Below are 27,518 nucleotides of genomic sequence, written 5' to 3'. Positions count from 1 at the left end.
TGTGATAGCAAATGTGATTTTTAGCAGCCATTACTGAAGTCTTTAGTGTCACATGATCCTTCCGTTACTTGTTTTAATTTTTTTTTTAAGTATTTGATCAAATAAATGTATCCCTAGCTTAAGAGACTTCTTTCAAAAACATTGTAATTATTCCAAACTTTTGACATACATGTCTACAGGCTATATATCATTCAGCATTTGTGACAAATATATGTTCAACATATGAGACATACCAGTGTTTACTGGCAACAAAGTTCACATTTAAGGTTCATATTTTGTTTAAAAAAATTACATAACATAATTAATAACAGTGAACAGTTGCACATTTGTGACCCTGGACCACAAATTCAATCTTAAGTCACTGGGGTATATTTGTAGCAATAGCCAAAAGTTACATTGTATGGGTCAAAATGATCGATTTTTCTTTTATGCCAAAAATCATTAGGATATTAAGCAAACATCATGTTCCATGAAGATATTTTGTAAATTTCTTACCTTAAATATATAAAAACTTCATTTTTTATTAGTAATATGCATTGCTAAGAACTTAATTTGGACAACTTTAAAGGCGATTTTCTCAATATTTTGATTTTTTTTGCACCCTCAGATTCCAGATTTTCAAATAGATGTATCTCTGCCAAATATTGTCCGATCCTAACAAACCATACATCAATGGAAAGCTTATTTATTCAGCTTTCATATGATGTATAATTTTTAAAAAAAAAGACACTTCAGACTGGTTTTATGGTCCAGGGTCACATTTGTGATGGAGATTTATTAAGAAACTACATTACCCAGCATCCTTGTCGTGCGCCTGCGCAGTACTCACTTTGCCGCTAACGAGTTGTTGAGGGATGCAATGCTCCATAGCAACATCAGTACCAGCGGAGGAGCGCTGTCGCGGACGACCTGGGATAAATATCCTGAGAATATCTGAAACAGGTGCTGCATGCGGACAGCATGGACGACCAGAAGGTAAGAAGCAACCGAAATAGAGAAATTACAAACGACGTGCTTCTGTTGAAAAAGAAAGAGGATGCTGCGTGAAAAGAGATACTAAAATACGAAATACCGTTAGCTTGTAGCTTCACTTGTCGCGTCCTTCGCCCATTGTGTTAGTGGATGTGTGTCCTTAGAAAGGACAAAGTAACAACTTCGCACCTTTAGGATGTGCACGGTATTTAAATGCATGATGTAGGCCTGTTCGTGAAGATTTCCTCAAGTTAATCAACAACAGCCAATGTGAATCACCAGAAACCGCCCCGGTTCGCGCACCTCTGTAACGCGAAACGAGTATTGTTTTCAAATATTCATTGCAGGAAATGCTCTAAAGGGAGGAAATAACATTTCAGTATATTCATAGATGAATACCCACAAGCCAGAGCAAATTTTGGTGCAGGACATCCCCAAACCGGCCTGTATTGTTACAAGCTTCTGCTTCAGGGAGGCGCCCCGGATATAAAGCCGCCTCTGTGTGGCTCAACATCAGTGACTTAATCCAATGCAAGTGGCCTGGATGAGAGGAGAATGAAACATGACATTTCTGGTCAACCCTGTATGAATTTCAGTAATATTAGCTCCCTCTCCTTGATGTCTAACGTGCTTTACAAGTCTGCACTTGTCTCCCCATGAAACACTCAAAAATAGACAAGGAAACAATGACGTCGATGGGAAAGTATCATCTGAAAGACAAATCTAACAAATTGTGTTAAAGATGCGCTCAGTTATTCTTTGCTAAATAAAATGCATTTATTTTCTGTTGTGAAAATAGCACTTTTGAGAGATATTACAGTTATTTAAGCCATATCAGTCTTCTAAATAAATCTGTTTATTCTTCATGAAGAGGGTTGCTCCCTCATTAGCACAGGCATGTTAAGATCACATGACCAGGCATCATGCAACTGATCATTTAATAACTCAACAAACATGTTTTATATAGTTCTATTACTAGCTCAGAAAACATGTACACTAAGCATAGTAATAAAGGTTTTACAATTTGTTATATATTCCATGTAATATTTTTAAAAGCATAAAATTGTAAAATTATGATTGCTCATACATGTTCAGTAAGCTCAGTAATAAAAGCTTTAAAATGTTATAAATTCTATATAATATCTACAATATATTTATATTGTTTAAATTAAAGGCGTAAAATTGTCAAAATATAATTGCTCATATGTGATCTTTATATGCAATGAGCTTAAAAAACATGTACAGCAAGCAGCACAATAAAAGCTTTAAAACGCATTATATATTAATTCTATATAATATTTATAATCTATATATACTCTTTTAAATTAAAGACATTTTTTGTCACTTCTACTTCACAAAATGGTAACAAAAAGCAATGATACAACTATAACAATGAATATGCATTGTGAGACAGTCCTCCACCTTGCACGTGCAGCCATTGTCAACCTATTATTGTTTTGATTTTTGGTTTTGGTTTTGGTTTTATATGACTCATGCATGTGAATCAGAAATGCATTCATTCACTGTTTCAGGAGTCACTGAGGAAGATTATCACTACGTTGGCTCTGAAGAATGAGGAAATTCAGAATTTCATCTGCTGTCTAAAGCAGAATCTAGAGAACCTAGAGGTAAACACCACAGCAGGCCTTCTGCTCTTCCTGCTCACATTTACTTATTGAACTGTTTGATGAATGAGGAAATCTTTCTGTCAGCTCTCAGGTGGCCCGAATATGTTGCAAGCACAGTGTTTGTCCAGATATATTTCACTAAACCAGCAATTTGCAACAGCAATACAGTTTTAAGCTGGAGGAGAGACAATGCAACTTTAACTCTGCGTTAATGGTGTTTGCAGGCGAATTCTAACCGAGTGCAGGAGGATCTGGAGTCAGAGTTTAGCTCTCTGCATGCCGTCCTGGATGAACTGAAAGAGGGCATGGTCACACGCATCAAGCAGGAAAGAGCCAGTCGCACATATGAGCTACAGGTGAGAGCACTGTGAGGATCCCTAGCCATAGCACAACGTAACAAATTCTACCTAAATTAATTCAAATGTTTTATATTTTCTCAACAGAATGATTAGATATGTATCAGTAAAAGGCAGAGTGGGATGGCTTTAGAGCTTGTGCATGATTAGATGTGTCATGTTAAGAGAAGGATAATAAGAAATCCTTGAGGATTACAGTGTCTGTGTGTGTGTATAATCCAGATTGCATCCTTATATAGCTGTACATATGAAACAAAGCATTTTACAGCACACATTCCACACCTCTGTCATTACTCTCTTTGATTATTTACTTCCTTGGAAGAATATAATTTTAAATTTCCTTGTGACTAAGTATGTGAGCCTGAGGTCACAATATGAAAATATTTAGGTTCACCTTTTTATCCACTCATGCTTTTCTGTCAGTTTGTAGTTTTTATATATTGCATGATATACGATTACCTTTCAGAAACTTGTTGTTTTCCATGATGATTAATCTAATTTGTGGCTTACATCACCAAATTTGCAACTCTTCTCATTGAATGTAATTCGCTTTACTTTTTGTTGTATTTTCCTCAACTATTTAATTATATAGTATATTATTATAAAATGTATTATATTATAATCATTATTTGGTCACATCTGAAGCCCTGTGATCAAGAAAATAAAAGTTTTTTGTTTGTTTTTTGCATTTACACTGCTTTTTAAAATGTTAGGGTCTGTAAGACTTTTTAATGCTTTTTTAAAAAGTCTCTTATGCTCACCAAGGCTGCATTCATTTTATCAAAAATATAGTAAAACCGTAATATTCTACAACATTGTTACAATTTGAAATAACTCTTTACTATGTTAATATATTTTAAAATGTAATTTGCTTGAAAAATTTCCTCTGATGGCGAAGCTGAATTTTCAGCAGCCATTACTCCAGTATTCAGCATCACATGATGTTTTAGAAATCATTCTAATATGTTGATTTGGTGCTTAAGAAACATTTCGGTCACATTTTATATTAGGTGGCCTTAACTACTATGTACTTACATCCAAAAAATAAGTACAATGTACTTATTGTGTTCATACTGTATTGCAAAACACTATTGCTGCTATTGAGGTGGGATACGGGTGAAGTTAGGGACAGGTTTGGTGGTATGGGTAGGTTTAAGGGTGGGTTAAGGTGTAAGGGATGGGTCAACAGTGTAATTATAAATGTATTAACAGAAATTAATTACAGATGTAATTACATATAGCTATTTTTAAAAATATAAGTACAATGTAAAACATGTATGTACACAATAAGTGCATTATGCCAAATGATTCATTTAAATGTAAGTACATAGTAGTTAAGGCCACCTAATATAAAGTGGGACCAACATTTCTTATTATCAACGTTGACAACAGTTGTGCTGTTTAATATGTTTTGGAAACCACAATAGGTTTTTTCAGGATTCTTGGCTGAATAGAAAGTTTTGGAACATTATAAATTTCTTTACTGTCACTTTTGATCAAATGAAAAAGCATTCATTCTTTTAAAAAAAATAAATACATCTTTCAGACCCCCGACTTTTGAACAGTTGTGTACATTGCTTGCATGAAAACACATTTTGATTAAATGGCAATTACTAGAACAGGTAGCAAACAAATTGTAGTAAAGTAATCAAATGCAAATAAAGTTAAGTCTCTAGTACCAAGAAAAACAGCAGTATGCAAAATACAACAAAGCTAGAACAATTTAGCACACTGCTAGATAAATTGATACCAAAAGTTCAAAAGTTGTTATAGTCACTATAGATGAATAGAAGGTACAGTCATGGCCAAAAATATCAGCACCCTTGCAATTCTGTCAGAAAATGCAACCCTTCTCTTAGAAAATTGTTGCAGTTTCAAATGTTTTGGTACTCACATGTTTATTTTTTTTGTTTGCATTGGAACAACACAAAAAAACAGAAGAAAAGTCAAATCTGATACAATTCCACACAGAACCTAAAAAAACTGAACAGAATTATTGGCACCCTTACTTAATATTTGGTAGCACCCCCTTTGGAAAAAATAACTGAAATCAATCGCTTCCTCTAACCATGAATGAGTTTCTTACACCTCTCTACTGGAATTTTGGACCACTCTTCTTTTGCAAACTGCTCCAGGTCATTCAGATTTGAAGGATGCCTTCTTCCAACTGCTGTTTTGAGATCTCTGGATTCAGATCTGGACTCATTGCTGGCCATTTCAGAACTCTCCAGCGCTTTGTTTGAGTGCTTTTTGAAGTGTATTTTGGGTCATTGTCCTGCTGGAAGACCCATAACCTCTGGTGGAGACGCAGCTTTCTGACATTGGCTACTACGTTGCGCCCCAAAATTCTTTGGTAATCATCAGATTTTATGACACCGTTCACACAGTCAAGGCATCCAGTGCCAGAAGCAACAAAGCAACCCCAAAACATCTTTGAACCTCCACCATGTTTAACTGTAGGGACTGTGTTCTTTTCTTTGAAGGCCTCATTTCTTTTTCTGTAAACAGTGCCATGACGTCCTTTACCAAAAAGATCTACTTGCTTTTTTATGCCTTTGTGTCAGCAGTGATGTCCTCCTGGGTCTCCAACCATAGCGTCCCTTTTCATTCAGATGGCAACGGATAGTGCGAGCTGACACTGTTGTACCCTGTGTCTGCAGATCAGCTTGAATTTGTTTGGAAGTTAATCGGGGTTCTTTATCCACCATTCGAACAATCCTTTGTTGTAATTTTTCATTAATTTTGCTCTTCTGTCCACATCCAGGGAGGTTAGCTACAGTGCCATGGGCTGTAAACCACTTGATGATATTGCGCACAGTGGACACAGGAACATTAAGATCTCAGGAGATGGACTTGTAGCCTTGAGATTGTCCATGTTTTTCTCTCAAATCCACAGACAACTCTTTACACTTCTTTCTTTTCTCCATGCTCAGTGTGACACACAACACAAAGGTTGAGTCAACTTTTCTTCATTTTAACTGGTTGCAAGGGTGATTACTATATTGCCCACACCTGTTACTTGCCACAGGTGTGTCTAAATACAAATTACAGGAGCATCACATGCATGAAAAGCAATTATTTCTTACAATTTTGACAAGGTGCCAATACTTCTGTCCAGTCCATTTTTGAGTTCTGTGTGAAATTCTGTGAATCAAGTTTGACTTTTCTTCTCTGTTTTTTTGTGTTGTTGCAGTGCAAACAAAAACAATAAGCACGTGAATACCAAAACATTTGCAATTGTAACAATTTTCTGAGAGAAGTGTTACATTTTCTGACAGAATTGCAAGGGTGCCGATATTTTTGGCCACGACTGTATGTAAACCTGCCTAAGCATTTAGTAAACTTCAACCAGATTATGTAATTGTCAAATGATATTATGAATGTTGTGATGGTCTTTTCAGAGTCAGCTGAGCGCATGCACCAAAGCCCTAGAGAGCTCAGAGGAGCTGCTGGAATTAGCCAATCAGACACTCTGCTCATCTGAGAATGACAACTTCACTCAGGTACCGCCCACATGGAATGTTTACAACACTGTTACAGCTAAATGACTCATTTATTTACACTTAAAGGGCTCCTATTATGTTCCTTTTTACAAGATATACTGTAAGTTTCAGGTGTCCCCAGAATGTCTGTGAAGATTCACCTCCAGATATCACAATTGAGGCGTTTGAAGTAGTTCAGAAACAGCACTTACTGATATAGAGAAAATAACTCCCTTTCAAGAGGACTTTACGCACTAAAGGAAGTTGAAAGTGTAAAAAGCATAATAGGACCCCTTTAATGACTTTATGGTGTTTCAACCAATTACCTTTTTTAATACATATTTGAATGAAATTATATTTGTACAGTTGCTTTTAAGAGACTTGTCCTCAAAATGTACTTAATAATAAATAATTATTTGACTGTTTGTTTTGGAACTGCTTTTGTTGCTTTCTCTAACAAAGTGGCAAATTGTGTCAGACGCTGCTAGCTTTTCCTGCTAACATGTGCTGGTATGACTGATGTATTGTGTTTTGTTGAGACTCAATGAGACTCAGTTCTCTCGCTCCCTATGTCTCTCTCTGTCCCTTCTTCTTTTTCTCTTTCCTCTCTGCTGCAGGCGGCCAAAGAGATAAAGGATAGGTACTGTACAGATGTCCATACTTAGATCTTTGATTGAGTTCAATGCACAGTGTAGAACATCTTCAAACACTCCTCCCCTGAAAGTTCATTCATTTTATCATTAACTCATTAATCTTTTTTTTTTTAGCGAAATTCTAGTGATTTTTACTAGTAAAATTTGGCTCATTTTCATTTAGTCTGACTCCCCAGGTGTGTGCGTGTGTATATGCATGGAGTGGTTTACTGTGCCCTCATTTACGTTTTCCTTCATGACATTCCCACATTCCTGTTCTCAGTCTGTCAGATGAGTTTTATTGTCTTTATTGTAGACTGACTGTAAGTGTTTATTGTGGGTCTGTGTGTCTGCAGTGTGACTATGGCTCCGGCATTTCGTCTGTCTCTGAAAGCAAAGGCCAGTGACAGTATGAATCACATGATGGTGGACTTCACTCAGGAAAGAAATATGCTACAGGCCATCAAATTTCTTCCAGGTTGGTGTAACATCCATAAGGAAATGCCATAAATTGTTTAAGCAAAGCCCAGCTGACAGATTACTGCCTGCTTTGCATGTAAACAGTTTTATTGGTGTGTGGAGTGTCAATATATCTGATGGTGTAACAGCTTTGACATCAAAAATTTCCAAAATTTCACATAAATGCTGACAGGTTTTCTTGTAAACTGTTCAGACTGGTTTTTGTTGTACATGTAAACACGCTATGTTTTTAACTAAACATTGCAGACATAATCCCTGAGGCTGGGTCATAGCATGGTATTAATGATCAAATTAAATCAGATTTAATTTTAAATTAATTAATGAATAAATTAGAAATGATAATAATTGAATAAAAATTAATATAATATTTACGTTTAATAACTATAATAATTTCAGAATTCCTATATATATAACCATGGCATAATTTTAAGAAAATCTGACAATAAACAAAAAACAAGGTCTTGGTTGATTATATTGTGACTGAATTAGTTTACATTTTTATGACTTTATTATATCTCTTTTACTGAATCAAATTAGACAAGTTATTAGAAGTTATAACAATATAAAATAATAAATATATATATATGTGTATATATATATATATGAATGAATGAACATTATTTACATTTTGGATGACAAGAATTTCCATGTCTAGTGTTTCGGATTATTGGGACTCATGAAAATTTTAGGCTTTGGCTGGTATCTCTGAACAAAGGTCTCCTGCATCAGATATCTCTGTTCCTCTCACCTTTAGTGCCTGCCACACCAGAAATTCATGTGGTTGAATGCCAGGTGTTTGATAACACAGTCGCAGTGGTGTGGACCTTACCTGAACTTGACTCCAAAATTGACCACTACATCCTGGAATATCGGAGAACCAATCATGACGGTCCTCCTCGGGCTCGAGAAGACTACCCCTGGATGGTGGTAGAAGGGATAAAAGAGACTGAGTACACACTCACGGGTACCGGCTGATGTTTGGTTTGCTTCTGATCTTTTCTTGGGTAGTTTTAGATAAAGTTGTGACCATGATTTCATGTTTTTTTCAGGCCTTCGTTTTGACACGCGTTACATGACCTTTAGAGTGAAGGCATGCAATAAAGCGGTGGCGGGTGAATTCTCAGAGCCGGTTACTCTAGAAACACATGGTAAGTTGCACTTACACACATACTCACACACAGGGTAATGAGGCATGAAGTTTCTTCTCTGCACAGAGAGAAGAGTCTAACAAAAGTTACAAAGCACTATCACTACTGAACTGTCTGTTAAAGCCTGATTTAGAAACCACTGCTGTAGTACGTCTGTCCTTTGAAATAAAATTTAGGGCTGTCAATGTTAATTTAGTGTAATTCATTCGAAAATAACAGTAAGAATATAAGTAAGTAATAATGCCTATTCAATGCATAATATTTTTTGAATTGTCTATATTTAGATGTGATTATGTGATTAATTGTGATTTAATTTGATTAAATGACCTATCATGCAATTTCAATTTGAAAAATTATGGAAATATGTAGGGCTGCACAATTAATTAATATAAAGTGAAAATGCAACACACAGTTACCTAATCACAAAGGTTACCTAATCAGCATGTTATTTAATGTAATAAATATAAGCGCTACATGGTTTAAAGTTAAGCACAGCAGTCTGTTCCTTCATATGCAAGCAGCTACTTATGAAAAATAATATAATAATAATTTTCTTTTACATTACAGCAGTACAATTACAATTCCGTATAAACAAAGTTAAATTGAACTGAAATTAAAATTACAACTTTTTATTTTACAGTGAAATATTACACAAGTAATATTTCTTATTTTGTTTAATATTTTTATTTGGTAAAAGATAATAGTAATAATAATAATTATTATTATTCTTATAAAATCATATATATATATATATATATATATATATATATATGTATATATTTAAAATAACTAAACAATCTGGAGCTTTAAAAAAAAATCAATTTTTATCTAAAAAGGTTTTGATGAGTTTTGCATCCCTAGTTAAATTATTTATAAAATTTATACAATTTTTTTGGAAGTGTTGAAAACATGGAAAGCATGAAAAATAACATTTTATTCTTCAGATAAATAAACTTAACCTCTTACCTTTAACTCTCCCTCTCATTTTCTTCCAGCATTCGTCTTTAAACTGGACGCAGGTTCATCCCATCAGAACCTGAAGGTGGAGGATCTCAGTGTGGAATGGGACAGCAGTGGTGGGAAGGTAGCTGTCCAGGACATCCGTAAGGAAAAGAACAGGACCAGCTCTCCCATGCATTCTCCTGCCAGGTCAGACTCACACCTACTATTTTAAAACACTTACAAAGTGCTGTACACTGACAGGATTGCCACTACACAGCTGTTTCTGTTAAAGAAATTTGTTGATTGCTTCTCATAGCTGGCTCATTGCAGAAAGCAGCCAGCCACCATGGCCTATTAACACATGCTGTCATTGGCTAAAACATTTGTATGCCAAAAGCAGCCTTTGCTGGAATGTTTACCCAGCCTGAAGCCAGATAAACTGCCCTGCTTGTCCCATCTTATAATTTTGTTTTCTCCCTCAGGACAGCCATGATGTCCCCCAAAAGAGCTCCATCTGCCAGAGTGGGCCGAGACCGCTTCACAGCAGAGTCCTACACCGTCTTAGGTGAGTCAAAACAAACAAGACACTGAAGAACCCTCAACTTTGAGAGTGTTTATTCAAAAACTCCCCAAATTCTCTCCAATATTCAGGAGACACGATGATCGATGCAGGGCAGTGTTACTGGGAGGTACGGTTTGATAAGGAGAGCAAGGCGTTTGCAGCAGGAGTCGCTTTGCGGTCTCTAGGTCGCTTTGATCAGCTGGGAAAGAGTAACGCTTCCTGGTGCATCCACCTTAACAACTGGCTTCAGCAGAGCCTCACAGCCAAGCACAATAATAAAGCCAGAACACTGGACTGCTCCATTCCCGACCGCATCGGCATTTACTGCAACTATGAAGAAGGTGAGTTAAGCTATAAATATGACAGAATGAGTAAAATAGTGCCACAGTTAATGCTGAAGCTAACTTGTTAGCTATGGATGATGTTGACTGTGTGAGAAACGGCTGGTTGCAGCAGTCACAGATTGTATATTTAATATAGTGGTTGACAGATATATTACTAAGTGCAGTTGGCTTTTTTGTTTTTCTGTTTGTGTCAGAAGTTAGACTCTTTATTTTGACAATATCAGGACTTTTGTGTGAACAAATAGTCACTTTTTTTTTTTTTGTGAAAAATCATTGTTGCTCTATAGAGTATAAATGTGTTTATTTGACAGATCAAGTTTTTCATATTTCTTTATTCTCACTTTTTTTTTTTTTTTTGTGAATAATATGTAAAATAAACATAAATTTAATTGCAGCATGTGTAATTTGTATCTTCAAATTAAATTAAGTAGAATGATATTGTATATCTTTACATTGGCCATTGATAACCCTTCTCTTTAAGAAAAAAATGCAGTAATTAGTAACTTACTAATTAGTTTGTTCTTGTTTTTCCTCTCCCTTTTCAGGCACATTGTCTTTTTACAACTCCAGAACTAAAACTCTCCTCCATACATTCAGAACCAAGTTCCAGCAGCCTGTTATACCAGCCTTTATGGTAAGATATAATACAGCTCACTTTGTATTTAACAATTAAATCATACATAAATTAGGGATATTTTGAACATGCTAGATGGCTATAATTAAGCTACAGAGACGTGTTTCAGAGTCCTTTGCGTAAGATGCATTCTTTCATTCAAAAGCATCTGGAGTGCAGTGATATAGAACAGAATGCAGGTCTATTTTTAACTTGAGTTGACATCATAAAAATGCATGGTCATGGAACAAGATGCTGCAAAAAAAAAATGCAAGTCACAACATGTTTGTCTGGATGTGTGTTTGTAAGAGCGGTGCTTTTAAATGCAGTGCAACTTCTAACTAACTACTGTATTACTAAAAAAAATTTTTCAAAATATACATTTATTCATTTAGCAGACTTTTTATCCAAAGTGACCTACAAACAGAGGTGGACAGTAACCAAGTAAATTTACTTGAGTATTGTACTTAAGTACACTTTTTGAGTATCTGTACTTTACTTGAGTATTATTTTTTCTGGAAACTTGCAACTTTAACTTCACTACATTTGAAAGACAAATATCGTACTTTTTACTCAACTACATTTATATCAAGGTCCCCAAGTAGAAAGTCGTTATATGTAGCAGTTTTTACAGTGTGTGCATTTTCAGATTCACTGAACCCTTTTTTTCTGCGAAAATCCGGCCTGCGATCTGCCAGGACCTTCCTGTGTTGCCAAGTGTTACAGTATTTCTAAGCCTGCAGTTTTCGGCCTAGCTTTGAATGGACATTTGGATGATTTTTTACACAAATCTGGCAATCTCGGGATCTTCTCCACTAAACTAATGTAAACGTCCGCGTTACTGCACAGCTAAAAGCGCTCTTAAAAGGCATGTGTTAACACATTAAAACCCTTTGGAAAATTAACCATGTTTTTACTATAGTAACCATAACTATGGTATTTGCAGTAAAATCACAGTATCTACAAATTTACTATTATCTCACTATAGTAACCATATGATAGTTGTAGTAAAACTTCAGTAACCACAAATTTACTATAGTTTCATTATATTAACTATAGTTTGATTTTTGTAGTTAAACTATGACAATACAAATGGTAGGCTAATATATCTGTCAAAAATCGCTGCCCTCACTTTACTATATATACTGTATATAGGCTATATTTAAACTTAGGCCTACTGGTAAATTGCTGCTAAAAACTGGTCAGGGAAGTATATAAATCTGAACATTATTTTATTGTCAAAACACTGCACATAAATACATATATACAATGGGGCAAAAATGTATTTAGTCAGCCACCAATTGTGCAAGTTCTCCCACTTAAAAAGATGAGAGGCCTGTAATTTTCATCATAGGTATACCTCAACTATGAGAGACAAAATGAGAAAAAAAATCCAGAAAATCACATTGTAAGATTTTGAAAGAATTTATTTGCAAATTATGGTGGAAAATAAGTATTTGGTCAATAACAAAATTTCATCTCAATGCTTTGTTATATACCCTTTGTTGGCAATGACAGAGGTCAAACGTTTTCTGGAAGTCTTCACAAGATTTTCACACTCTGTTGCTGGTATTTTGGCCCATTCCTCCATGCAGATCACCTCCTAGAGCAGTAATGTTTTGGGGCTGTCGCTGGGCAACACAGACTTTCAACTCCCTCCAAAGATTTTCGATGGGGTTGAGATCTGGAGCAGTGTTAATTTTGGCAGGCATTTTTGATTTAGTCTTAGTCTTGAGACGAAAATGCTTAATAGTCTTAGTCACATTTTAGTCATTTGAGTATTTCATAGTTTTAGTCTAGTTTTAGTCAACGAAAAGTCATTGTATTTTTGTCAACTTTTAGTCTTTACTTTTAGTCAAAGTGCCGTTAACAACATTTATTTTGGTAGCTATTTTATATGTAGTATTCAAACAAAAATAGGCATCAATTCTTCTCTCTTTAGACCAAATGAATTAAGCTTATGAGAAATTTGAATCAAGGATTGAATTTGGAAAAACTGGAATACATTTTCATTTTTTGGTAGAGATACAAATTAAACTCATTTTTCAGATACAGTAGCTTTACTTAAGTATACATTTATTTAACATCTTTTGTTGGTTAACATTTATGACACGGATAATTAGGAATGCTGTCCCTTTAAGACGGAAGGCATGCATGTAATACTGACACACATTCAGTTTTCACCCACCTGTTTACGCTCACTTAAGCCATAACTGACTGTATTTATGTGAGATACTCTGACTCTACACGATAGACACAGGACTGCTGTGTGTGTATTTGAGCGCTGAGTACTGAGAGCTGATCGCGCTGTACTGAAGAAGTGGAGCGTGCGCGCGAGAGAGCGCTTCTATCAGCGCGACTCCGCCTATCCCGCCGTCACTAACTTTAAATTAATCGACAACGAATTGTGACTCCGGAAAACGGGACGTCTGGTCACCCTATCCCTAACCCTTCGGTGCTGAGGCTATTGTTTCAGATCGTTAGTTTGCGTTTTGATAGCCTATCCGTCCACTGCGGCTGCCATACTGAGACTAGATACGCCCCTCATCTGATTGTAATCCAATGACAGAGACACACATTTTGGATTTAGGATGTATTTTGAATGTCCGGTAGTCCTCAAATAACATTTTAGTCCCGTCTCGTCTTGTTAATGAAGACGCGGCATTAATTTCGTCATAGTTTTTATCATCAGACATTAATTTTAGCTCGTCAAGGTCTCGTCTTAGTCACAGAAAAAAGGTTCGTTGACGAATATTTTTCGTCTTCCTCGACGAAATTAACACTGATCTGGAGACTGGCTAGGCCACTCCAGGACCTTGAAATGCTTCTTACGAAGCCACTCCTTCGTTGCCCGGGCGGTGTGTTTGGGATCATTGTCATGCTGAAAGACCCAGCCACATTTCATCTTCAATGCCCTTGCTGATGGAAGGAGGTTTTCACTCAAAATCTCACGATACATGGCCCCATTCATTCTTTCATTTACACGGATCAGTCGTCCTGGTCCCTTTGCAGAAAAACAGCCCCAAAGCATGATGTTTCCACCCCCATGCTTCACAGTAGGTATGGTGTTCTTTGGATGCAACTCAGCATTCTTTCTCCTCCAAACACGACAAGTTGAGTTTTTACCAAAAAGTTCTATTTTGGTTTCATCTGACCATATGATCATCCAAATGCTCTCTAGCAAACTTCAGACGGGCCCGGACATGTACTGGCTTAAGCAGGGGGACACGTCTGGCACTGCAGGATTTGAGTCCCTGGCGGCGCAGTGTGTTACTGATGGTAGCCTTTGTTACTTTGGTCCCAGCTCTCTGCAGGTCATTCACTAGGTCCCCGTGTGGTTCTGGGATTTTTGCTCACAGTTCTTGTGATCATTTTGACCCCACGGGTGAGATCTTCGTGGAGCCCCAGATCGAGGGAGATTATCAGTGGTCTTGTATGTCTTCCATTTTCTAATAATTGCTCCCACAGTTGATTTCTTCACACCAAGCTGCTTACCTATTGCAGATTCAGTCTTCCCAGCCTGGTGCAGGTCTACAATTTTGTTTCTGGTGTCCTTTGACAGTTCTTTGGTCTTGGCCATGGTGGAGTTTGGAGTTGGACTGTTTGAGGTTGTGGACAGGTGTCTTTTATACTGATAACGAGTTCAAACAGATGCCATTAATACAGGTAACGAGTAGAGGACAGAGGAGACTCTTAAAGAAGAAGTTACAGGTCTGTGAGAGCCAGAAATCTTGCTTGTTTGTAGGTGACCACATACTTATTTTACCGAGGAATTTACCAATTAATCCTTTAAAAATCCTACAATGTGATTTTTCTGGATTTTTTTTTCTCATTTTGTCTCTCATAGTTGAGGTATACTATGATGAAAATTACAGGCCTCTCTCATCTTTTTAAGTGGGAGAACTTGCACAATTGGTATATATATATATATATATATATATATATATATATATATATATATATATTATTTTTTTTTTTTTTGCAAACAAATGATCAAAAAGTAGGCTAAATGAAAACTTTGGAATCTAAACTGGGAATCAATAAGAATTGAAATCAATAAGCAGAATCAGAATCGGAATGGATAAAATTCTAACAATACCCAACCCTAGCCACATGTTGTTCACTGATTTCTGAGCATTTTATGAACACTGATCAGTTGATGGCCAAAATTCAAAAAGACGGTTCTTTGGTGCAACCTGCACACCCATGGCCATACTGAGAGAGTATGATCCAGTTTTCTGAAGAGACTAAAGGTTTGTTTTCTTTTCAATGTTTGCTTTGTTTGCCTAAAATGAACCATATCATAGACTTCAATATCTCTTTGAAAAACTTTTAAACAAGTATTAAAATGAGTTCAATGTAGTTAAATGTTAAAAGGAGTGTTAAATAAAAAAATAAAGATGATTATCTTCATTCAGTTGTTCCATTTCTATAGGTTTGGTAACATAAAAGCTCTTAATTCCAAAGATAACACAAGCTAATCAGTGTATTCAGTAGGTTGCATTAGTGGCATAAGGTATTGTAAGTATACAACAATGCGACAATAAAACAATGCATTTACTTTTGATACTTAAGTACTTTTAAAAACATGTACTTCCATACTTTTACTTAAGTAAAAATCTGTCTTTACAACTTTCACTTGTAGTGGAGTAGTATTTGACCAGTGGTATCTGTACTTTCACTCAAGTAAGGAAGTTGTGTACTTTGTCCGCCTCTGCCTACAAACTTACACAGTACCAAGTGTCAAGCATAAACTAGACTAACATACTATCTGCCTTACTGACTGATACGTTTTTCTGTTCGGGTGATAAGTGTCAGAAGTGGAACTTTTGTTTTGGCAGTGCTGAGATTAAAATATATTGAGCTTTTTTGTTGACCAAAACCTTAAAACCTTGTGGTTACCACAAGCTTACTGTATTTTCCTGTTTTGCTCTACAATAAAATACATCAGTAAGTTTTTAAAGAGGACATAACACATACACAATTTCACCCAATCTCATGTTAATCTTGAGTACCTATAGAGTAGTATTGCATCCTTCATATCTCCAAAGAGTCCATAGTTTTATCATATTTATAACACAAAGATAAAGCTTTATGATTCTCTGTGAAAACAGCTGATACTCCTTGAGGCGGAGCTAAAGAGTCACGAACACTTGAGTGCAGTTTGCTAGCAAAACACAGAAATTTGATGCAGTTTTACGTGCGCATGCTCATCTAGGAGAAGTGTTCATACAAGGAATTGCTGCCATGCTTGAAAAAACTTTCTGATACTTATACGAACTCGGAAGTTTACTTGTCTTGAAAAAGGCAGTTAATTAAGAAGTAGCTAAATGGGACACTGTAGAGGTTGCAGAGGACATCACACCAAACAGGAAAACTCAACTCACTAGTGCACCTTTAATGCACTCACAAACTATTCTACCTCAAACTTTCAGAGAAAATGTTTTTTTTAAATAAAGATGGTGGTGACGTTGAAATTCTCTTTCGCCCCCTGTAGGTGTGGAATGGGAGTTTCTCAGTGCAGATGGGCCTTCAGGTGCCCAGCATTGTGCTGAGTGGTCAGAAGCGAAACAGTAATACAAGCAGCTCTAATGCCAGCCTTACTTAAATCACACTTCACTCTAGAACTGCTACACTTACGCACAGGTTTGGAGAACACCTGGCAACCCTTACACAAGCCTGGATGCTCTTCCTGTCATCAGTATGTCTTGCCAGCCCAAGGGGAGAGCTGCTCTAGATTGCTTTCCTCATTCCTTTTAGCTCACTGATCCGGATCCTGTGCCTTTCAGTGTCCTGAATTCAGACATGATGGGGTATTACTCTATTTCAACATGCAAAGAGCTTTAATAGCCTTGAGTTCATGTGTATATCACTAGGGCCAAAAGTTGTGTTATGTTTTTTTAGCATTTGTTCATTCAAATCACAGTATTTGAGCCACATTTGAACAGTTATTTCAATGCAACAGCAGCATGTTGGTGTTATTGTTTGAGATCTCAGACGAAACTGTATTATATTTACACACTGAATGTCTTTAATTATATGCCTCGAATTCTGCTACAGTAGCTGCTTCCGTGTACTTTTTAACCTTACTGTTAGTATCAGAGTAGCACAATAATCTTAAGCTAAAACATAGAAGTCAAATGCCTTTTATAGAATGTATTAATTCTGCAGTTCCAGCATCTGAAGAGGGAGGAGGCAAGTTTTACAAACCATTTGGTTGTGCACGATCAATGATGTGTGTGTGTTTGTGTGTGTGTGTGTGTGTGTCCATATTCATGATCTCTCACCCAGAAAGGTACTTTTCAGTGTTCTTGATGCAAATATTTACCAAACTTGACTTTTTTTGTATGCCTGCTGCAATTACATATTACAGAAGACAGTAATTTTTCTGCCACATTGCTGTCCTCTGAAAGCGTTCACCAAAAAATGGAAATTCTGTCTTCTCATCTGTTTCTCCAAAACTGTATGACTCTGTTTCGGTGGAACTCAAAATAAATTTGAATAATGCTGGAGCTTTCAAGCTTAATAAAGGACATAAAAGCATGTGAATAGTCATAAAAGTGCTCCATATATTCCAAAGTTTCTGAAGCTATTTGGTAGTTTTTGGTAAGAAACTGCAATTTGTGTCAACAGATATTGGAAGATATTGCTGAATTGGATTGTCTGATTCTATTGCACAAAGCAATCGAATACCTTCAAAAGACTTCAAGTATAGCGAGCAATATGGACTGTTTTTATGCTGCCTTTGAATTCATTTTAAAGCTTGAAAGCTCCGCCTGCTACTTGCATTAGTAAAGAAAGTCATACCGTTTTAGAACCACATGAGTGTGTATCATTAATGACAGAATTTTTATTGTTGGCCAATCTAACATAATCTGCAATGCTTTTAGTCAAACACCTGAACATTTTAAACATTACTGTCTGAAACTAAAGTCAACCTGTAAAATCGTGCTGTTACACTACCTGTTACATCAATAAAACAAATGCCAAACACACTTATTGTCTTTCACATCCACACAAGAAAGCAAGCGTGACACGGTATGTTTTTCCATGATCATTGTATTGGTCTCAAAATATATAGTATAAAACATGTTTTAACAGGAACAGAAAAACAACATTTGTTTGATCTGTTTCTCTATCTGGAGAAAGAAGACCTGCAACTTCCCCACATAGTAAAGTCACAATCATATTATCAACAACCATTTGTCATTGTTTTCGCAAGCCTGATATTTGTAAGATCAGAGACAGAGAAAAGAGACGTAGACCAGCTATCTGACACATAGGAATATTATATGTGAATTTTCATCTGAATAACCTGTGATAAATCAATGAGATAAACTACACAAACAACAGTAGTGATTTACAGTCAGCAGCTACATGACGCCACACATGATGATCGATAATAAACGATTGCGATAACTAATACATCATAATGCTGAAAGGATCAATAAAGAACATTTGATTCAATGGCCTATTTGTTGATCCAACCGGACAGCAGTGGGCGAATATCACAGATACAGTGTTCAGGAGAGTGAAGCTGTATCCATATATCTGCTGGTGTAGATTTAAGACGAGCTTAATACTAAGGAATTATTCCTCGTTCCACAATGAAACCATTATTATTATCATTTACTCCTGGTTTCGTCTCCTATTAAGAACCTCTTGGAGCCCATCTGTTAAACAAAAAAAAAACAGCGAGTTATGGATTTGTTGGAGTGAAAAAAAAAAAATTACGGATATCAGAAGCAGGAAATATTACTCTGATTCAAAAGTAAAAGATTTAGAGTGAAATAGTGGCACAAAACAAGAAATTGTTCTTACTTAAGTCAACATGTCGCTGACACTTGGGAATATTCTTAGGCACGCCTGACAAACTGTTGCTTCGGGAACTTGTTTTAGCGTAGCCAGGAGGTACCAAAGCTTTCCTTTCAACGTCTACATTAAAACAGAAAACATTAAGATGCCTCTCCTTTTCACTGAAATTGTTATTTACTAAATCCAGAGATCTGCCAAACAACAAGAGGGAAGTGATCACAGCTCAAACTTGCTCTGACTAAAGGTATAAAAAGTAGTTCATCATTCAACACCCTCACCCAAATCATCTGCGATCTCAAGATATCAGTATTTCAGCCCAGACAGCAATTCAAACTGAACTCACCTGAACCACTGTTTAGATCTGGAGGCATTGAATTCTGATGCGGCAAATGTCGCCCCGCTAAAACGAAACACCACCATCAGAATGATCCAGTAATGAACAATATTTTTTTACAGCATGTTAATGTAAATATCAAACAATGAACAGAAGTATAAATTAACAAATTAAACCTTATTGATAAAGTGTTAAGATAATGACATAAATTACACAGTATAATTTTATATAGTAAATAACATACAGTATTTGATACGATTTTTTTTTACGCAATTGAAAAAGTCTCTTTCACTCAGCCTGCATTTATTTGATCAAAAACACAGTAAAAAAAGTAATACTATTAAAATTTTAAATAAATGCTTTTCTGTTTTAATAGATTTTTATAATATAATTTCCAGCATCTTTACTCCAGTCTTCAATGTCCTATATGCTGATTTGGTGCTCAAGAAACATTTCTCATTATCTATGCTGAACATGTTTAATATTTTTGTGGAAATTGTGATTTTTTTATTCTGTGATGTAAATAAAGTTCCAAAGAACAGCATTTATTTGAAATAGAAATCTTTAGTAACATTATAAATGTCTTTATTGTCCACATATTTGAATATTTGACTCTTGGAAGACATGAAATGTTTGTATTTTTGTATATTTGACCAATGCGTCTCTGCTGAATAAAACTATTCATTGCTTTTCTATTAAAACCCTAAACTTTTAAATGATATTGTATATTGCACAACACAAAGGTAACTGTTAAAAACACAGAAATGCTGGAATTGAAAATTTGATGTAATAAGTCTTTAATTAGGAGTTTGGGACATTGGGCTTTTGGTGTTACCTGGAAGACGTGGCAGGACAGGAGGTGGAGAACATGCTGCCTCATCCATCTCATACTCTCCAACATCTGCAAAACATTACAAGAAGCTAAAGAACTGCAAAACCTTCGATTTACAGATATTCTGAAGTGTAAAAGGACTCACCTGAGACATTGATGTAGGTGCCTTCCTGTGTGTTTGGCTCTGGACTGGATCTTTGATTCCTTGGGACTGAACATGCAAATCAAAAGAGTTACACTACACTTCATGTCTTCTAAGAGTAGAGCTGGCAGCTGGATTTAGGCACTCATTAAACTCAATACAATATGTTTAAAATGATAGGTAAGTTCATCATACGTATTTGTGCTTGAAGATGATTTAAAGATGCATTACCTGGTTTTGGGGGTGGCGCTGGAGGAGTAAGCGAAGAGACTTTGGGACAGTGCACACTTGTCTCACCATTCTCCTTATCTGTGTTAGCTATCACTGAGAGGAAAAACAAAAGAATAGTATAAATCAGGCCTATTAAACTTGCCCACATGAGGTTGCCAGTTATTTCTCTTAGACGGCTTTTCTTGCATTGAAATAATAAAAGTAATTTGATATATTCTCTATTTCATTACTATTACTTGCTGTAAAACTCTGTCTGTCCTGCTCTGTGGAGAATGTGTGTCTCAATTTAAATTATAATGGAATGAGTATTAGATCACGCTATCAACATACTGCTTCTCAACCAATGTGTTTGTTATGCAAAAGAGACCATATTCATAGTGAAAAACTGTTTCAGCTTTGGTATCAGTCTAATTTACTTCTAAGAGGGCTGTCAGTTTAAATTAGACACTCATAAAAGTCAATACAATATGTTTAAAATGATATATAAATTCATTAACAGTATGCATTTGTGCATTACGATGATTTAAAGATGCATTACCTGGTTTTGGGGGTGGCGCTGGAAGAGTAAACGAAGAGACTTTGGGACAGTGCACACTTGTCTCACCATTCTCCTTATCGGTGTTAGCGATCACTGAGAGGAAAAACAAAAGAATAGTATAAATCAGGCCTGTTAAACTAACCCACACGAGGCTGCCAGTTATTTCTCTTAGATTGCTTTTCTTGTGTTCAGATACTATAAGTTATTTTTATTTATTATTTGCTGTAAAACTCTGTCTGCCCTGCTCTGTGGAGAAAGTGTGTCTCACCTCTGTAACTTTAAACTTTAAAATCAATACAAACAATACCAGCATTCATTAAGTCAGAAAAAGAGAGAACCAAAACTACGAGTTTCATCTAGAATGGAATGACAAGTATTATTGCACGCTACCAAACAAACTAGTTCTCAACCAATGTGTTTATGCAAACCATATTCATTACGAAAGAACGCGGTTTCAGCTCTGGGAACTTTACAAGCATTTTTTACACTTATTTTGTGAATGATATTGTCAAAAATCTCAAATTTACTGTTTCTGAATGAAAGCTTTATGGATTGAAGGAATGTGTTTAGTTAAAAAAAAAAATTATAATTTAAATAAACCAAAAAGAACTTGGTAAGCAAACAATTAAAAGAACAAAAAAATATTTCTTAGAAAAAAATGTTTTGTGCAATGTATTTTTTATATGATCAAATCAAAGGGGAAAAAAATGTCAGCCAACTGGAAACCCATGTCTAAATTTTTTATTAATTTTAGGTAAAACAGCAACAGTGGAATATTTAATCTCAGTGTGTCAATCATTCTTTCTACAAATTTCTATGATGGGGGACATATTTTTTGTCATTCATCTTTCATAATGTTAACATTTATAGATGTATGATTCATACCGACAAGTATGTCAGTTTGGCTGTTTTTCCCTAATAACTTTCTGAAAAACTCTACTAAAATAGTCTCTTACTGATTTTATCATGATAGTGTTCCTCCATCAGAAGAGGCACCAAAACCCCATTGGTCTTCTCCAGCAGGCAGGTAACGACATCATGCAGGGTCTCACAGGTGATCTGTGTGTTTATGAACATGGTGTGTGAACACACTTGCATCGTCTGATACATCAATGCACATACCAGAGTAAATGATTTGATTGTGGCGACAAGCTAAAAGTGTATGTTTGCTCACTGGAGAAGCATTTACCACTAAATACACAAAAACACACATAACCGGTAATACGCAAAAACTACAGATGCCACTGAATGCCTAGGGCAGGGGTGTCAAAGAGGGGCCGCAGCCCTGCAGAGTTTAGTTCCAACCCTGCTCCAATGCACAAACCATGTAGTTTTCAAATAAGAATGAAGGACTTGATTAGTTGGATCAGGTGTGTTTAATTAGGGCTCCGGCCCTCCAGGGACTGAGTTTGACACCTCTGGCCTAGGGTGTGGTTTAAGATCAAAATCAAGAGAAAGAGTGGCTCAAATCACAAATTATCACAAGTATATAAAGCCCTGTGGTAACTTCTGAGAAATGTTTAATGTATAACACATCTGCTGTACTGATCCACTGCATCTGATTCCCAACACTGACCCATAAAACTTTTTCTTATCAGAATTTCCTCTTCGCTTTCAGAGCAATCACATATTAAGACACTGAACAAAGTGTCTTTCGCAAGAGCTCAGAGTTCACACGAAATTACAAATTTGCAGATGATTAAATACATTGCTTGGTGTTCAGAGAGTCTTCCTATTATACACTCAAGCTTTTGTCAGGCATATTGTGAAACAAATCTATTATTTACCAGAGGCTTTTCATCTAAAGTCATCTGAAAATGAAAGAACAAACTATTACTTACAGGAGTCTCAAGAGCAATGGCGAATCCTCCTTCGTGCCTCCGAGACACACGATAATGTCTGAATACTGGTCTGTAGAGCACAAGATAAAAGTCTTCAGGATATATTCAGTCTTAACTAATACAGCTATATTCAGTTTTATTAAAGCAGAACTTCCCAGAACATGCTGACTATTGTGTAACATGCTTTATTCAAAGGATCAAGGTCTAAGGTTCAAGACTGTTCAACCAGCAATTCAGATGATCAAGATAAATGAGAAGATAAAGTTCTCGAGGCCATCCAGCAATCTCTGTCTGTCCAGCATTCAACATGACGCTCTACTGACTACAGATTGTGTCTTTTACCCGTTAATATCTTGGCGCGTAGTGAGAGCGAAAGACGTCCCATCATGACCCGGCCGCAGCAGTAGGTTTCCCCGTTTAGAGTTCCTTTCCAATAAGTACTCAGCTTCGACACGAGTGACATTATGATAACACCTGCACAAAGCATTATTGTATTATTACATAACAGGCATGGTTATTTTAATTCATTCAGTCACTGTGATCACATGAAGACCAGAAATTGCTAGAAACGACCATCTATCACTAACAAAGCAATACATAATATTAAAGGTTAAGTGTGTAATTTTTGTATCACAGTCAAAACTACTGAGAGTTTTCCCACCTCCCTCCCCATCTGCCACTGCTCTGCCAAACTGATACTTTCATTTTAACCAATGGCATGGATTTAGTTTGTTGTCCCTTCTTATTAAGCCGGGACAAAGTATTTAAACATCAAAAATATTACACACATCACCTTTAACTTTTGATGTTATGTTAGCATTTGTAAAGCAAGCAGTTTTAACTTACGAAGGCATGTCTGACTGTACAGTAACATAATTGTCAGAACACGAGGATGGTGGAGGAATTGAAAGAAGCCGCTGCCTTATTTTCTCTTTCTCTATTATTTCCTTCATCATGTGAATCTGGCCAGGCAGCAGGTTCAGAGAACTTGGCACAGATTGCTGAAGGACAGAAACAGTGAGAATTATTATTTTGAGTATGACATAGGACCGTTTCTTGTGATACATGGTGACCAAACAATAAGTCATACAGAGGTACTGACAGTTCATCAAGTAAAAAAAATAAAAATAAAATCTCTGGTTTAGTGAACATTAGCCTTTGAGATCAAGAAAGATGTGTATCAGTCATCACAGCACAATTGCCTTTACACATGAATAAAACTTTATGTGTCTCATCTGAACAAAACACTGATAAAAGTCTGCAGCGTTATTTGACAACTAGTTATTTAATAGTTGTAGTGTAAATGCATATGAGGAGACATCATCTAAATATTGTACCTTCATATTTCTAGTGATGTCTTTAGAATTTCACTTTAGCAAAATGGGTTTACTTGGCAAATCGACCTCCATAAAATCCTAAATATATCAATAATATCCTAAAATGTTCTGTTACATGAAAAAATGGGGGAAAATTCCAAATTTTCACTTTTTAAATTTTTTTTACCACATTATACATTAAAGGTGTTATTCAGAAGCACAACTAACCGTTGAAACTGAGAGCATGAAGCCTTTCCACAGTTCTCGAGTCTCAAGGCTGGGGGCCTGAGAAAACATGCATCATGGGTAACTGTGTATTATCAGATTTCAATAACTCAAGTTTAAACAGCTGTAAGTGTACTGCAGTGAAATCAAAGTCAAGATTATTTTTTACAGAGTTACAAAGTCCTTACAATCATTTTGATGTCTTCATTTTTCATGTGCAGAGTGAATCTAGCAGTGTCCAGATTTCGGTCACGACAGCAGTCATCTGATACAGAGACGAGATCAGAGAGCTCCAGCTTCTCTATATACTGTATTCACAAGCACAAGCACAAAGTTGATGTATTAATAATCTGTATATAGACAAACATGTACAGTACAGAATCAAACATCTTTCAGCCCTGCAAGCTTGTAAATTTGCATAAATGTATTCAAATACATGTTAGAAAATGCACACACACATTTAAATTATTCTCTAGCAGCTACACAGTAAAATTAAATTGAAAAGGCATCTTGTAAAAATCACTTACAACACTGTCTTTGTTGTTATTGTAGAAAAAGAGTGAATTGCCACATAGACTGGTCCAGAGTTTACGACCCATCTATGCAAAGAAAAATAAATGTTTACTGAAAATAAATACATTTTCTGAAAATAATAACAACAACAACAACAACAATAATAATAAAAATAAATATCTACTGAAAAATATTTATTATTATTTTTTAGTGCTGTCAAACAATTAATCATGATTAATCGCATCCAAAATAAAAGTTTTTGTTTACATAATATATGTGTGTACTGTGTGTATTTATTATGTATACACATACACATACACATACAGTATATATTTTGAAAATATTTACACATATATATTTATAAACTTAATATATAAACAAATATTTTTCTGAAATATATACTTGTATGTCTGTGTATATACATAAATATAAACAGCACACACATATATTATGTAAACAAAAACTTTTATTTTGGATGCGATTAATCGCAATTAATCGTTTGACAGAACTATTAATTTTACCTCACCACATTTCTATTTCCAGGTTTATATAGTGTTTTCATAAACGGCATATGTTTTTTTAAGAATGAAAAGCCTGAATTCATAATAAACACTTCAAAAAGAAGACACGACCCAGAGGCTTGGTTATTTTATAGTAATTTTAACCAGTTGACATGAAATTAAATTATCTTATGTTAGTTATGATCCTAAACTATTAGAAATGTGTATCGTCAAATTAAAGCGCAAGTCACAATGCAAAATATTTACCCTGTGCTGACCAGCAATAAATTATGAACAAATAAATGAGAAAATGTTCACAAATGGTTTAGTGGTGATGACCTCTACCAGCTGGATGTAAGCTAAGACCTGATATGTAAAACAAAAGAATATTTTTTACTAAAAACATCTTCAATAAATGCAAATCATTTATCTGTAGTGTTGGATCTGCACGCAAATATGCCACCAGACCAGTTTTTTTGACGACATTTTCACATTTGTAGGAAAAGAGTTTCCATGTTGTGACAGACACTTGCGTAATACTGCTTTGATGGCCACAGGAAACTTCTCCTGTTTTCTTCAGGTTTACTTGTCACATCTTTATTGTCTTTACTATTTATTTACATTGAAACGTAAAGCATTTCATAGAACATAGTGCCTGGTCATATCTTTATATTTGGTGTATTTACTATTTACTTATATTGAAATGTAAAGCATTTCACTGAACATGCTGTGTTACTGCTCAAAATGCACATTTCGTACAAAGGTTAGCCTTATGGGTAAAAAAAAAAGCGTCATTATTAGGATGCATATTTCCAAGTACAACAGAAAACTATAGATATAGTTAACATATAAGTAGGTTTAATACATACGTTTAAATAATTTTCAATATTTAAGAAGTTAAAGACACCAAATATGATATGTTGAAGATTAACCATGAGATAATTCAAATGACTGTTGTTTGTGCCATTTAGAGAGGGATCCTACAGAAATACAGTGATAAATGCTGATTAAAAATGTACAGTAACACAAGTAATGCGTGACAGTAAAAGATTACAACCCATGGTTATGATAAGATGGTTCACACTGTTAAACTCTAACTGAAGCACAGTAAATTCTTTTTATGCAAACCAGTGACTTTTTATCTTAAATTAAGTGGTAACATCTAATTAACTGTTTAAAAAAATAAATAACACGAATGAATACATTTTGACAAAATGGGTTACACAAATTGATAAAACTTAAGCCTCCGATCATGTATCCTATCGTAAGGAAAAGGCTTTTTACGTTTTGCACTTGTATAATAACCCAAACCATTTATGCACATGATGAAGATACAGGAACAGGTGTAGAAGAAAATAACCCTGCAGACAACATCTTTGTTTTTGGGGTACACCTTTAAGATAATGCAGATGGAACACCTCTTTACGATGGTTTAAGCTATTGTTTCCCTCAGTAATGAACACAAATGTCACCGTGCGTGTAAGCTACACAAACACACTGACTCACCTTATCTTTGATTGATTTCTTTTCCAGATAGCCTTCGTAATAGCATGATGGCAGCTGAGATCTCACTCGTCTAAAGCGATTTGTTGCTGCCATAAGTTACTCCCGTCAACGGCAAACTTCTTATAAAAGTGTTTGAAAAAAGACGCTTCAATGTCCACCTGCACGTTTAATGCGTTATTAAACGTTCAAATAGCCTACATAATAGAGTTCACGTGCTAAAGCTTTATAAAAAGTTAGTGACGAAGAGAAAGCTTGTGAGCCAGGTAACACGACCGAAGTCAATGCTTATTTGAAGAGGTCTACGTGCTGTCATCCTACTCTCCCACCCCTTACCTGTACACAGGTGAGTCAGGTGCGCTCGAGGGTTGCCGGAAGGCACGAAAGTCCCGCCTATTCAGAGGAATTGTAAAGCTGACACACAAATAACCACCCCTTTAGGCATGTAGACATAAGCGAATGGGGAAATACCCGGTTTAAAGTAACGCCAATTTCCAAAACGCTTCCGATAAATGGACGCTTTGATAAAAACAAATTTAAGTTCTTTTGATTGTAACTGTTACAGAAAC

The 27,518-nt window shown here is 35.7% G+C and overlaps 2 protein-coding genes across 3 annotated transcripts; one reads left to right on the top strand and one right to left on the bottom strand.

The window, feature by feature from the left end:
* Positions 1–836: 836 nt before the first annotated feature.
* fsd1 (fibronectin type III and SPRY domain containing 1) lies at positions 837–18,152 on the top strand. The gene is made up of 13 exons (XM_058784112.1): positions 837–975; positions 2,505–2,600; positions 2,825–2,956; positions 6,358–6,459; positions 7,056–7,078; positions 7,427–7,548; positions 8,305–8,514; positions 8,600–8,698; positions 9,694–9,847; positions 10,123–10,205; positions 10,292–10,543; positions 11,092–11,180; positions 16,657–18,152. The coding sequence occupies exons 1-13, from the start codon at positions 961–963 to the stop codon at positions 16,765–16,767; spliced, it is 1,488 nt and encodes a 495-aa protein (XP_058640095.1). The 5' UTR covers positions 837–960; the 3' UTR covers positions 16,768–18,152.
* Positions 18,153–18,191: 39 nt separating this feature from the next.
* Positions 18,192–27,298, bottom strand: stap2b (signal transducing adaptor family member 2b). 2 transcript variants are annotated; one of them, XM_058784114.1, is made up of 15 exons: positions 26,953–27,295; positions 24,961–25,032; positions 24,622–24,741; positions 24,437–24,493; positions 23,739–23,893; positions 23,235–23,366; positions 22,893–22,962; positions 22,008–22,110; positions 21,052–21,144; positions 20,514–20,606; positions 20,286–20,351; positions 20,144–20,209; positions 19,318–19,374; positions 18,981–19,094; positions 18,194–18,832 (listed from the first exon to the last, which is right to left on the bottom strand). In XM_058784114.1, exons 1-15 carry the CDS (start codon positions 27,043–27,045, stop codon positions 18,789–18,791), a joined length of 1,335 nt encoding a protein of 444 aa, XP_058640097.1. In that variant the 5' UTR covers positions 27,046–27,295; the 3' UTR covers positions 18,194–18,788. The 2 variants fall into 2 exon arrangements, with proteins under 2 accessions (XP_058640098.1, XP_058640097.1); XM_058784115.1 differs by lacking the exon at positions 21,052–21,144 and having other exon boundaries at positions 18,192–18,832; positions 26,953–27,298.
* Positions 27,299–27,518: the final 220 nt, after the last annotated feature.

Source organism: Onychostoma macrolepis, chromosome 08 (genome assembly GCF_012432095.1).
Source record: "Onychostoma macrolepis isolate SWU-2019 chromosome 08, ASM1243209v1, whole genome shotgun sequence".
Taxonomy (NCBI): Eukaryota; Metazoa; Chordata; class Actinopteri; order Cypriniformes; family Cyprinidae; genus Onychostoma; species Onychostoma macrolepis.
Note: the sequence above shows the minus strand (reverse complement) of the source record. Positions and strands in the feature narration are given on the sequence as shown.

Excerpts from the sequence above, each read along its gene's own strand:
- fsd1 (XM_058784112.1), top strand. Across the intron at positions 7,079-7,426 it reads GCCAAAGAGATAAAGGATAG|TGTGACTATGGCTCCGGCAT; the intron begins GTACTGTACAGA and ends GTGTGTCTGCAG. Across the intron at positions 7,549-8,304 it reads GGCCATCAAATTTCTTCCAG|TGCCTGCCACACCAGAAATT; the intron begins GTTGGTGTAACA and ends TCTCACCTTTAG.
- stap2b (XM_058784114.1), bottom strand. The coding sequence starts at position 27,045 with ATGGCAGCAACAAATCGCTTTAGACGAGTGAGATCTCAGCTGCCATCA. Across the intron at positions 24,742-24,960 it reads ATAACAACAAAGACAGTGTT|TATATAGAGAAGCTGGAGCT; the intron begins GTAAGTGATTTT and ends TTGTGAATACAG. Across the intron at positions 20,210-20,285 it reads CACCTACATCAATGTCTCAG|ATGTTGGAGAGTATGAGATG; the intron begins GTGAGTCCTTTT and ends AATGTTTTGCAG.